Source organism: Pollicipes pollicipes, unplaced genomic scaffold (genome assembly GCF_011947565.3).
Source record: "Pollicipes pollicipes isolate AB1234 unplaced genomic scaffold, Ppol_2.1 Scaffold_4727;HRSCAF=5580_pilon_pilon_pilon, whole genome shotgun sequence".
Classification (NCBI taxonomy): Eukaryota; Metazoa; Arthropoda; class Thecostraca; order Pollicipedomorpha; family Pollicipedidae; genus Pollicipes; species Pollicipes pollicipes.
The window spans coordinates 174212-187353 of NW_023596543.1; the positions used below are offsets into that span (position 1 = coordinate 174212).

General features: G+C 53.5%; 1 protein-coding gene across 2 annotated transcripts; it reads right to left on the reverse strand.

Moving 5' to 3' along the window:
- Positions 1–167: 167 nt before the first annotated feature.
- LOC119097904 (mitochondrial ribosome-associated GTPase 2) lies at positions 168–7425 on the reverse strand. 2 transcript variants are annotated; one of them, XM_037220850.1, is made up of 9 exons: positions 7289–7425; positions 5793–5948; positions 4730–4876; positions 4301–4417; positions 2876–3006; positions 2362–2452; positions 1260–1398; positions 675–904; positions 168–375 (listed from the first exon to the last, which is right to left on the reverse strand). In XM_037220850.1, the coding sequence occupies exons 2-9, from the start codon at positions 5931–5933 to the stop codon at positions 217–219; spliced, it is 1155 nt and encodes a 384-aa protein (XP_037076745.1). In that variant the 5' UTR covers positions 5934–5948; positions 7289–7425; the 3' UTR covers positions 168–216. The 2 variants fall into 2 exon arrangements, with proteins under 2 accessions (XP_037076745.1, XP_037076744.1); XM_037220849.1 differs by lacking the exon at positions 7289–7425 and adding an exon at positions 7043–7102.
- Between the last annotated feature and the right edge of the window lie 5717 nt (positions 7426–13142).

The following is a 13142-nucleotide window of genomic DNA, read 5'->3' on the forward strand; positions in this document are numbered from 1 at the left end:
CTACCTCAGGCCGTGTTAAGTGGAGTCTCGTGCACGCCACCGTTTTCAGCAACGTGTTTGGTATCTCAGCTTGGTCAGGAGCAGCCCACTCCCCAAGCAAGTTGCCAAATCCCGGGAGTGGGGGGTGGTGGTCCAGGGTTAAGGCGCTTAGCGTAAGTACATGGAAGTCTATTTGGGTTACATTTATTTGAAACCTTACAAAACCACTCACAAAGATCACAAGTCATTCACAGTCGCCTCCGCCTCCGTTCGCTGGCTGTGTTCGTCATGCAGTGTCCTCAGATAACACAAGAGCTCCGTAACGTTGGTTCCCATCTTGGCCGAGATGGGCAGAACGCGCATGTCAACCGCCTCCCGCAGCTCCTCCAGATTATCCTGAAATTTTGGGCCACGATGAAACAAAGGACGCACGGCACGAGCGGCCATGTCATCAGTGATGCGATCTGCCGTCTTATCGTCCGAAGGTGTGCCAGAAGCGCAAAATAGTTTTCGCTTTCCCTGTCCCCAAGTACACAGCCGTCATATCATCCGCTAGTGTCGAGTGGCACCAGCTCATCCAGCAAGACGGCTCCAGCGAGCGATGCGTTCACACAAGCAAGCAATCACCTAAGATTGCGCGAGCCGCATAACCTAACCGGGCCACGAACGTGACCGAGGCTTAACCTTGGACTGACCTCGGCGCCTGGCAGATCGCACTTGTTGGCCACCAGCGCGTGCGGCCGGCGGGCCAGGCCTGGCTGGAACATGTCCAGCTCGTGCTGCAGCACGCGCAGCTGCTCGGCCGGCCGGCACGACACGTCCAGCACGTACAGCAGGCACGTGCAGCGCTGCACGTGGCGCAGGAACGCGACACCCAGGCCGCGGTTCTTGTGCGCGTCCCTGATCAGTCCGGGGATGTCGGCCACTGCAGTGGAGAGGGGCCGGGTCAAGCGCAGAGGACGCTTGGGAGCTCAACAGGCTGACGAGACTTCAAATAGACTTCACCCGGTGGGTGGGCTACTACCAAGGACAGAGCTCTTCCTGGGGATGATTCCCCAACCCTGCACACGCAGATACGGGCTAACCACATACAAAGGCAACAGCGCAGCGAGAAACAAAAAAAAAACAAGCGCATTGCACAAGTGCACGCGAAATAAAGCGGCATGGAACTTATACATAATAAACCTGAACAAGGCAGTCCGAGGGAACTTGGTGGCTTTACTTTGACACCACTTCGCACGGACGCGTAAGACTAGCCATGCCTGTGGGGCGGAGCTGACCTGCCAGCTGGACGTAGTCGCTGTACTCGACCATGCCGACGTACGGCTGCAGGGTGGTGAACGGGTACGCCGCCACCTTGGGACGCGCCCGCGAGATGGCGCGCAGCAACGTCGACTTGCCCGCGTTCGGGAACCCGATCTGCGCACCGGGAGGGGCGACCGCTGGGTAAGCTGTGATCGCGGAGAGAGGGCTGGAGGAGCTATGACTGGGTCAGCTACGGTCGCAGAGTGCTCGCTGGGTCAGACGTGGCCAAGGGGGAGAGGAGGGGGTGACAGCTGGGTCAGACGTGGCCGAGGGGAGAGAGGAGGGGTGACCGCTAGGTCACGTGGCCAAGGGGGGAGAGGAGGGGGTGACCGCTGGGTCAGATGCGGCCACGGAGGGAGAGCAGGGAGTGAACGCTGGGTCAGATGAGGCCACGGAGAGAGAGCGGGGGTGACTGCTGGGCCAGATGAGGCCACGGAGGGAGAGCAGGGAGTGAACGCTGGGTCAGATGAGGCCACGGAGGGAGAGCAGGGGGGTGACCGCTGGGTCAGATGCGGCCACGGAGAGAGAGCAGGGGGTGACCGCCGGGCAGGATGTGGCCACGGAGGGAGAGCAGGGAGTGAGCGCTGGGTCAAATGAGGCCACGGAGAGAGAGCAGGGGTGCCCGCTGGATCAGATGTGGCCAAGGAGAGAGAGCAGGGGTGACTGCTGGGCCAAATGAGGCCACGGAGGGAGAGCAGGGAGTGACCACTGGGTCAGATGAAGCCACGGAGGGAGGGTCGGGAGAGCAGCGGTTGGGCCAGCTTCCACGAGAAGAACCACGGCTGGGTTGCGGCCGCGGGACGTCAGCGGAGTTCAGGTGAAGAGCGGCAGAAACGCCTAATGCCGCTCTCGCTACCTCTGATGGACGAATCCAAAATCTGACGCGATGTGACAGTGAGATTAGCCGTTCGATGTCTATGGCGATATAAAAACACTTAAGTTTACACGTTACAACAATGCATCTTCTGAGTTGCATAGCCTCGATGAAAGCGATCAAATGCACGCGTTACCAGCAAATGAACCACGCCAGCAGGCACAGCCCTGCGATACGTGTCACATGACACAGGTGTCACGCACCAGCCCAATGTCGGCCATGGTGCGCAGCTCAGCCGCGTAGGCGAAGCTCTCGCCGGGCGCCCCCAGCTCGGCAAACCGTGGCGTCTGGTTCCTGCGGCAGCGCGGCACAGCGTCAGCGCTACAGCCTGGAGTCGGCACCACGGCGGGGAGTCAGCACGACAGCCCACAGTCGGCGTCATGGCCCACAGTCAGCACCATAGCCCACAGTCAGCACCACGGCCCCACAGTCAGCGCCATGGCCCACAGTCAGCACCACAGCCCACAGCCAGTGTCATGGCCCAGCCAGCACCACGACCTACAGCGCACACCATAACCCATAGTTGGCACCACAGCAAACAGTCAACACCACAGCCCACAGTCAGTGTCATGGCCCAGTCAGCACCACGACCTACAGCTCGCGTCATAACGCAGTCAGCACCGCGGCTCACAGTTAATACCATGGCCCAGTCAGCACCATGACCTACAGCCCCCACCATAACCCACAGTCAGCACCACGGCCCACAGCGTCACTCACGTGTCTGTGGCGAAGTACTTGTTGCCCCTGCCGCCGGCGCCGCCGCGGGCCGCGACAAACATGGCGCCCTCCACCTCCAGACTGGCGCGTAGCTGGCCGTCATCTGACTGGAACATGGTGCCCACCGGCACCTGTCGGGACCCGACAGCGGAGCTGAGTCAGGACGGGCCAGGTGCTGAGGAGGGCACCGCTTCATCTGACTGGAACATAGTGCCCGCCGGCACCTGTCGGGACCCGACAGCGGAGCTGAGTCAGGACGGACCAGGGGCTGAGGAGGGCACCGCTTCATCTGACTGGAACATAGTGCCCACCGGCACCTGTCGGGACCCGACAGCGGAGCTGAGTCAGGACGGGCCAGGTGCTGAGGAGGGCACCGCTTCATCTGACTGGAACATAGTGCCCGCCGGCACCTGTCGGGACCCGACAGCGGAGCTGAGTCAGGACGGACCAGGGGCTGAGGAGGGCACCGCTTCATCTGACTGGAACATAGTGCCCACCGGCGCCTGTCGGGACCCGACAGCGGAGCTGAGTCAGGACGGACCAGGGGCTGAGGAGGGCACCGCTTCATCTGACTGGAACGTAGTGCCCACCGGAACCTGTCGGGACCCGACAGCGTAGCCGAGTCAGGACGGACCAGGGGCTGAGGAGGGCACCGCTTCATCTGACTGGAACATAGTGCCCACCGGTACCTGTCGGGACCCGACAGCGTAGCCGAGTCAGGACGGGCCAGGGGCTGAGGAGGGCACCGCTTCATCTGACTGGAACGTAGTGCCCACCGGCACCTGTCGGGACCCGACAGCGTAGCCGAGTCAGGACGGGCCAGGGGCTGAGGAGGGCACCGCTTCATCTGACTGGAACATAGTGCCCACCGGTACCTGTCGGGACCCGACAGCGGAGCTGAGTCAGGACGGACCAGGGGCTGAGGAGGGCACCGCTTCATCTGACTGGAACATAGTGCCCACCGGTACCTGTCGGGACCCGACAGCAGAGCTGAGTCAGGACGGGCCAGGGGCTGAGGAGGGCACCGCTTCATCTGACTGGAACGTAGTGCCCACCGGAACCTGTCGGGACCCGACAGCGGAGCTGAGTCAGGACGGACCAGGGGCTGAGGAGGGCACCGCTTCATCTGACTGGAACATAGTGCCCACCGGCACCTGTCGGGACCCGACAGCGGAGCTGAGTCAGGACGGACCAGGGGCTGAGGAGGGCACCGCTTCACCGGCCGAGCCACGCAGCGCAGTCCGATCAGAGGAAGCGCACTGTCAGTACCGTTCCAGCTGGCTAGGGCTTCCTGCATCGAAGTGGGCATGGAGTTATCGCAGCAAGGACTCCATGTGATAATAAAGATGAGTGATGAAACCACCGCAGTCCATGTCCATGCCTGGCTGCCGGGTTGCGCCGGCGGGGTGTGGCCGTCGGGCTGACCTGGACGATGAGATGCGGCGCCGTTTTGCCGTGGCAGTCGTTCTGGAAGCCCTTCTCGCCAGGCTCTGCCGTCAGCACCGAGCTGAGATGGCCCAGACCCTTCACGTTGGTACTCGCCTGGGAAAACACATCAACAGCTGCACTTGGGAGGCTGGACGGAAGCCCTCCCATCCCGTGTAAGATGGGGAGCAGCACGAACACGTGACAGGCCCGAAAAGCAGATTTAACAGGAAAGCCACACGCATGGTTTGCAAATTCATAGGGCTTGACTAGAGGAGTCCTTGGAAAGCCAAACAGCATAACCAGGGATACACCAGCCGGATCCAACAGATGCTTAAAAGACACTGGGAGCGCCTGACCGTCCCGGCCGAGCAGACGGGAAGACTGAACGCTGGGCCTGGACGGCGCCGCCCGCCGGTCGCGCCTGACCTGGAAGATGACGTGTCCACCGGCGCCGCCGTCACCGCCGTCCGGGCCAGCGCGCGGGTTGCGGTAGACGCGCGCCAGCGACACGCAGCCATTGCCGCCGTGGCCGCCGGTCACCCTCAGTCTGCGCCAGTCGACGAACGGCCGGGGCTGCGGCGCGGCGCGGCGCGTTAGAGGCGCGTTAGAGGCCCGGCGGACGGAGGCCCGGAGTACGCCCCATGCTTTGGCACCCTTATGGCAAGATGCAGCAACACTTAGTCCCTCCTTCCAGACAGCTCAGCTGGTCAGGGCACCTGCCTACCGATCCACCAAGCCGTGACAGGGTGACTTTGAGTCCTTTTATGTGCTCGCTATTTGCCCTTGACTGGGATGGTCTACGGACGGTGGCAGCGGCTTCACTAAAGGTCAGGTGACGTTAGAGGGCAGGACGGACCGTGCCGAGCTTTGTGGCACGCTAAATTCCGCTAACATATTTTGCCGTTGACCTGGAATTTCATGATCGCTTGGGAGGGGTCCGAACTCCCGCAGTTGCTGTTAAGTGTAAGGTCTGACTCCAGAGATCTACCCATCTAAAAAGGTAGAATTCAATCTCATTCTTTAATTTCAACAGGAGGAGACCCCAGGCTTGCAGCTCATCTGCACAAGCAAACGATGACACCAGTATACGGGCTCGCGTGCCGACACCAGTCCACCACGACAGGTCGGTAACCACACCGATGCACCGGGCAACCCAACAGCAATTCAGCGGGTCCAGCCGGTTTCGGCATCGCGACCCAGACACGTGCCCACACACAGTCCACCAGGGTGCGACTGAAACGACCTCAACACAAAGCGTCACCTGTCCAGAGATCATTCTGTCAACATACCGGCGAAAACTGCCGTACACAACATCATGCCTTAACTCACTATCACTAATCTCAAATCCCCTCTGCCCTAGGATCAAACGATAACCAACACCCAGCACGGCCAGATGAGTGTTAACAGCACGCGGCACCACCCACAGGACAGCATGCGGTCCACTCCTCGATCGAAGGCCGCGGTAGCAGGACCCGAGCCGTCCACTCACAGCAGTGCGCCGGCTAGCCGCGGCCTTCCTGCCGGCCAGCGGCACAGGCGGCGGCGGCCCGGTCAGCGCGCGGGCGGCCTGACGCAGCGGGCCGGCTCGCAACCAGCGCCGCACGCACCAGTTGACAGCGCCGCCCAGCATTGCCCTGGGCGTCCGCTGGAGACGGTCGTCGGGTCACGGGTTAGAGCAGTGCATCTGTGTCTGCGGGTCATCTGGCTGCAGCAGCCTCCAAGGATGTATTGGATGCACATGTCTCAGAAAGGTCTGATGCTACTTTTTGTTGCCTACACAGTACAATGACAAAACAATGATGTGCACAGCAGGTTTAAAATGCATGCAGCACTTCTAAATTTTGCTTGAAAGACTGCATCATCACATTAACGTAAATAAGGAGTAGAATTAACATATATTGGTGTAAGTGGAAGCCTTAAAGTGAATTTTCAACATTTGAAGATATTAAAGCATCAGTGATATTGTGCTTATATAAATAACAAATATGATGATGCTTAATTAATATCATGAAAAAGCTCACTTAGTTGTGAATGCTTGGGTGACTTTGAAAAAGTCTTCCTGAAATATTCTGCACATTTTGTGGGCATGTAGCTCAGAAATTAGCATGATTCAGGCCTTAAAAGGGGATAGGATGTAGATTGCACAAAATGATCTTCAAGAAAGCTATTTCAAAGCATGGTTTATAGTATGTTAATGTTGTGTAGCACACTAATCTTGTCACTCCAGAGAACCGATGCTTTGAACAAGAAACTAAGTGTTTAACATTTCAGCACCAGCATTTTTCCACCAAATTAGTGAGTTCAAGGCAACTTTGTGATTTTAAGTGGCATACCAGTGAAGCTGCTCAGCTGATTAGCATGATGGTTTGGGATGCATCATGTGCTGCTGGATATGGAAAACCTAAACAATATCCATGTTTTCAGTGGCACAATGGCAGGTTTGCCATCCACACAGCACACTAATCATTCAACTGAATTACATGAACTATACATGGACATGTATGTATAAATACATGAGCTATGCGAGTACCACTGCAAGAATAAACAAATGCAGCTAGCTACAAAAATCTTGTGATACAAATCACACAATTTGAAATGAACTACATCACGTTGTGCGCAACGCAAAATACACTAGCCAAAATATCATGGGGCTGAACTGAAAAAGCCCTACCGGTTGCCGTCACCAGTCAGCTGACACTGAGCACTCAAAACAGGAGAACGCCCAAAAGAATACTGTACCTCCGGCAATGTGCGATGATGGTATATCTGTTTATTTAAGTGATGACAACTTGTATTCATTTCATGCCGCCACCGGACGGACTGACTGTAAAGCGCTATATATGAAGAATATGGTAGCAGAATCGTTGCATGCCATATCTACCATAAACGTACGCAAGCTGGGTAAAGCAAGCAAAATAGCAGAAAATTAAAGGGATATTCCACGACCAACCGACCGAAGATGGGTGCAATTCGACAAAAAAACACCTTAAAATTTGACGTTGACTGAACTGTAGATTGATTGCACGCCAAGGCGATGTCCGTAATGTTGTCTGCAGCTTCAAGTATTCAACGATTTGTTCAGCGACGAGACCCGGTTTCTCTGAAGAGCAGGACGGGCGATCAATTCTGGCATGAGAACATCGAAAATGACATTTAGTTTGCAGTACCATGCGATTTTGAAGGTGAGATGCAGGGAAAAAGCGCGGATAGCACCCTTCGAACAAAATTTTTCAGGCCCACTAAAGATTTTCAAGCATCAGATCATTTTTCAAACAAGGAACAAGTGTCCACCAAAGAAGAAAATCTTGACCTCTCAAGAACACCATCTGAGAGCCCGTTTTTCCGGGGGAAAATTATTCAACGAATAACTATCTCTCCGATAGTCATCCATGGAAGTTCTCCATTTGCGTTCGGTGGGTCCATTTTTTATACTGGCCTTTACTTACGGTATCCGCCAAGAGAGGAAAGCGGGCTCCCTAATTAATCCCATACAAAACCGGCCCCTCCTGACAAAGTCCGGTGACCTCTTTAGAGAGGTGAAGCACGGTAAAACCATACATATGCAATTTTGCTGTGATAGGCTGGGCAATACGGAAACATGGTGAACAAGGCCCGTCATTCAAGATCACAATTTATCGCATATATGTGGAGGAAAACCCGTTAGTAAAAGCTTGGTTACGTTTGATTTTGGCCCCTTACCTTGTTCCAGCATTGTGCGTACGTACCACGAGGCTAGGAAGAGTTCAGTGGCGAATCAGTGCCCGTCAGATTTTCGTACCCAACGGTGATTTAATCACGAAATCCAGGACAAGACCGGTTCAGGGAAAATTATTGTCGCCCAGCAGCGCTTGGAGGGCGTGGAGGAGGCGTTGTATGAACAAGTAATTTGCTACATGGTGTCGTTCGCGATAAAGAGCAGGACATCCAGCCAATACGTGTTCTACTGTAAGCCAGACATTACAAGCCTCGCAGACCGGTGATACAGAGCGGATGAGTAGGTGACCGTGGGCGAGACGAGTGTGCCCACATGCCAAACGCACCAAGGTCAGTTCTCTATGCCTGTTCTCCTGATGGTACGTCGCCCATGGTTGGAATGTTGGTTTAATTCTGTACATGTGGCTTGCATGCGAAACATCCCATTAATTCTGCCATGGGAAACGGAACTCAAGTTACAAGAAGAACGTCACCTAATGCCAGAGATACTTCCAGAGGCGTTGGTACACGGACACCTTCGCTCGCAGGGGTGCCGGCAAGGACATTTCCCGAGATGCCTCTATGTCCCGGTACCCACAGAAGGGTCACATGTTGGTTAGCAGGTAGCGAAATCATTATATCATGGATGTTACGCACTCGCGGAGGGTTGAGATCATCGAGTCGCTAACGGGCCTGCAGCGATGCCTTAGAGTCTGGATATCGTAGTCTGAGGAATACTTTTTACTCTGATATGTAGCAGCACTCGTTTTACAGCGTGTGCTTCCGCAGACAACATCGTACTGAAGTCTGGAAGACGTCCGGTGAATTTCTGCATTCCAGGTAGGCAAATTATATCTCAACGGTGGACGATTCCGGCTTTTTTAAAATCTAAATACATACTTTATGGACAGATCATTGTCAAGTCGGAAAGGCGCCAATGGGAGGTTACAAGCAATACATATGCATGGAGTGCCAAGAGCTCGTCGACTGTTTAACAGCGTCGGACATGAAACAAGATCTTCACGGCCGTCTTGGAGAGTGCCGTCCATTTGTTGTAAGAGCAGCGCATGCCGCGGGGTTTAGCACACTGATATTTGTAGTAGCATCGAAGTAGCAAGAAATAGCGCTGGTCTGGTACCGCTGGCAGGTTGGTGTCAGCACCGATGGCGAGGACTGGGGTCGAGCGGAAGGTCCCTGCAATCAGGCCCAGGCAGGTTGATTGAATGGCTTTCCGGGGTTTGCAAAGATTGATCGAAATAATGCACCCCCAGATTCGTCTATCATGGGCCATGCACAGCCAACGGTGCGTAGCGAAAAGAGATTTTCCGCCTTGACCACGTTCTGAACATTTTCCTTGGTTGTCCCTCGGTACGGAAAATGATGTGTGATAATTTTTCGTATTGGCAGTGCCGGACGCCCTTTTGGAAACTTTTCCAACATTCCAGGCAATTTTTTGAAATTATCTACCGGCTGAACGCACCCTTAGTTGAGACTGAAATGACGGCAAACTCAATATCGTCAAAAAAATTCCGGCCGATTCCGGATTGTTTTGAATATAGAAATAATATATATATATATATATATATATATATATATATATATATATATCACCGCACCATTGTACCGCTGCAAACTAATCCTGAAGATGATGCGCAGCGCATCGAAACCATGGGTGTAGGAACAGGCGAGGGGGGGCAGGGGGCCATAGCCCCCCCCCCCCACACTTTCCAAGGTGGGAGGCAGCAGTGTTAAGGCCCCCACCCCACTTTTCAGATCAAGGTTGCGTTAGCTTACTTTTGCACCACATTAAACATACAACGCACATGTTTGCTTAGTTCACCAGCCATCTTCCTCAAACTGTACCGTCTTTTTCGTTTGCTTATTGGCCATCCCTTAGTACCACAACTGCAAGCCGACGCCGCGCGGCCCTGTGGAGAGTGCAACGCTGGTGGTCGAGGCTGTTGTTGCTATGGCTTGCGAGCACGCGTGTTCCGAGCGCGCCAGCGCGCAACCATATTACGTAGTTTTTATCATTAATCAGTTCTTACGGAATCTTAAACATTTAAAACGAACACGGATTAGCCATGTTAAAACAAATTTGGAACCCCATTTCGTCTGCAATCTGTATTCAGGGAGTCCTCAATGTCCATGAAGAACACAGAAAAACATGGAACTGTAGTTTACGTGACAATTATTGGGCCACCTGCGGCGGTCAGGCATGTTGTTGAGTCAATGAGGACTCCTACGCTGATCCGTGGCCAAGTGTGCGGGACAGAAGACCTCCCGTGTCAGGGAGGGAAGCAATATCATGTGATATATTATTCTAACGGCCTCCGGATCGACCAGGAGATCCCGCCCCGTGTCGCCAGAATGACACTCAGGAGACATTTTGCGATGGGACGGAGTGGCCCTTCAGCCCTTGACCGAAACCGGTGATGTGCCCCTGGTGTTCTACTCAAGGGGCCCCTTGCAAGGAAGGAGATAGGGGGTCTCATTATTGTTGAGTAGAGTGGGGTTCTAATTATTGTTGAAAAGAGTGTTGAAGTGACTTTTAAAAAATCGACAAGATCATTCAATGTTTGCCTAAGAACGTTCATTTTTTTCGGAATGGATTATAAAAAATTGCATCAAAAGGTTTGAACATGCCCGCCCGCAAACCGAGCACAAGAACAGCGATGGCCTGGGTCGCAGCTTCCGTAAAACTGAACGGCGTCGGTCACTGCGAGTGCCGCCAGACGGCGGGCGCCGTGTTAACCTGTGTTCTGGACAGATGGTTAGTTACAGAAACACGGAAAATAAAGATTCTACCCATACTCTTCCAGTGCCACCACCAGATACCAGCACCACTTCGCGGTGCTAATCCGTTCTTATCATAGGTCTAAAAATTGCGCACGTGAAATATGCGTCCTGACTGCCTTTTAAAGGTCAGATTTGATGTCCTGAAACGTTCAATGACACCGCTTTCAAAAGCGTTATCATTTTCATCCACCCACCGGCCACGGCTCAGTATCATCTACTGGGTCGACGCTGCGCGGCTTATGGAGACTGCATCGCCTGGTGTCGACGTTTTTGTTGCTGATTTGTAAGCGCGCACGTTAAAAAGTCACTTTGCAAAATTGCATCACTTATAGATTCTCACTGAATGTTAGACATTTCCAGGCAAATATAGCTTGGCCATGTTAATGCACATTGTCGACTACTCGATCTATAACCAAATTTTCATCCTCGAATTTAGATCAGACATATCGATCTACACCCGACCTTTGCGATATCCTTAATGTCTGTAGAACCGAGACAAAACATCCTGACAAAGCTTCTGAATTCTATCAGTTTATGAAGAGCCCATAAGCCACTGTAAATAAGGGGCACCAGCGATTTATTTCATGTGGTCGTTCAACGCCCAATTTTACAGTTTAATGCCTTCAAAATGCAGACAGAATTGATATCGCGGTAGCTTTTGGTTTCCGTCTTAGTTGCAAGATGCAAATAACAATGAGACACGGAAAACCGTATCCCATGTTAACAAGTAAGCTATATACAGGAATTTGGGGGTCACCAAAAGAGGGGCTTTTTCGACCCTGTGCTCCCCCTGAGCAAAGCTCTTTCTACGCCCCTGCCTACACACAAAAGCAGATCAAGTCGTTTTCGTTGAATGATGCGCAACTAAATGTCCGTTGGGCCAATTCATACCTAAGGCAGGCAGCTTCCCAGAGGCTTTTTCTGGGGTGGTATGCTGTAAGAGAAGATAGTCCAGAAAATGTGCCGTTTCAGGTGCACAACATGTTTTACACACCATTTAGTAGCAAATCTGATCCAGAAATATGAAATAAAGCAGCCATACGATAATTTCGCAATCAGTCATGCGTGAGACAGCCGGGCCTGGGCAGTGGCCGCCGACCGCGGACTGGAACAGGGCTCAGGGCTCAGGTCAGGAATATATGACGGAACTGTCTTCATTCTGTGGCTTGGTTGCTAGAGGAAAATATCCAGTTTTATGGCTTTAATCACATTGTTTTTGGCAGTTTCAAGCTTCCAAATTTGTTTCCGCCTAAAATGCTGCGACGAGCGTTATCTTTTGAAAAGCAGCCAGTGAGCTGAAGGCGCATGGAAAATCCGTCGCACTGTGGGTCATCAATTCACATTCAAAATTCGCACCAGCCTATGTCCAGGCCGTATTTTGGCATCTACCCTGTGAAGGCAGACGCCTCGCCAATAACCCAGAATGCCTATCCGCTCCCGGGATTTCACTTCCCCAGGAAAGACAATGTTGAAGTGGACGAATAACCTTTGGGAAGCTGGATAGTCTTATTTGCCAAATGACATAAATGGGCCGAATAGGCAAGATTGCGCACCAGTGAGAAACAGCTCTTAATGCACATCTAGCAGAGCAGCCATGTCTTTTGAATAAAGAGCGATAACAACCTTCATTTCTAACCCCCTTCCCCCTCCATTCACCGGGCTTGCTTTCCAGACAAAGTTCCTGAAGTGCGCCCTGAACTTGCCTCCTCTTTTGAATCGTTCCCACGCCTATGATTGAAACGTTGACAGTTATGTAAATGATGGCGTCTGCTGTCCTCACCACAAGGCTTTCACTGCTTCGTGCTGTCCGAGGACGTTCCACTGGTCCAGCCGGTGTCGCTTGCTGTTTTTGTCGTGGGTGTTGTCTAACGCAAGCGACTGTGCTATACTGCGCCATCGCTGTGCCATTGTTGTGCCATGCTATGTCATGATCTTGCCATGCCGTGCTACGACTGCGTCATCATGGCTGTGTGTCGCGGCGCAGTTGTCCACGCGCACCGAGTGAAATGAAGGTGATGCTAGTGTAGCTGCGCAGCTCCTCATGATTCGGCGGAAGAAGACAACGTTGGGAGTCATATGGTTTATTGTTGGAATGCTCCTACATAGCTGGGTGAGCCAGATAGCGGCCGAACCAGCTGTAGTCCTGGCCGCGGATTCTGCTCGCAGCTGCACCCTTTCTTGAGCTCAGCTCGTGCGCAGAATAAGTTACCGGTGAATGGCAGTGCTGGCGTTGCTACAAATAACGCGGCGCCCTCATTACGCCATGTTCGAGGCCCGACACATCCTGGGGCGCGTGAAGCCGTCCGCTGCCGCTAACAGCGGCTGAAGCGAACCAATCAAGTGTCAC

Bases quoted from the DNA above. Each gene is read 5' to 3' on its own strand.
- LOC119097904 (XM_037220849.1), bottom strand. From the start codon at position 7,102: ATGAATACAAGTTGTCATCACTTAAATAAACAGATATACCATCATCGC. The intron at 4,877-5,792 runs GTGAGTGGACGG...GCCGCGCCGCAG, and splicing joins CGGCTAGCCGGCGCACTGCT to CCCCGGCCGTTCGTCGACTG. The intron at 1,399-2,361 runs GTGCGTGACACC...CCCGGTGCGCAG, and splicing joins CCATGGCCGACATTGGGCTG to ATCGGGTTCCCGAACGCGGG.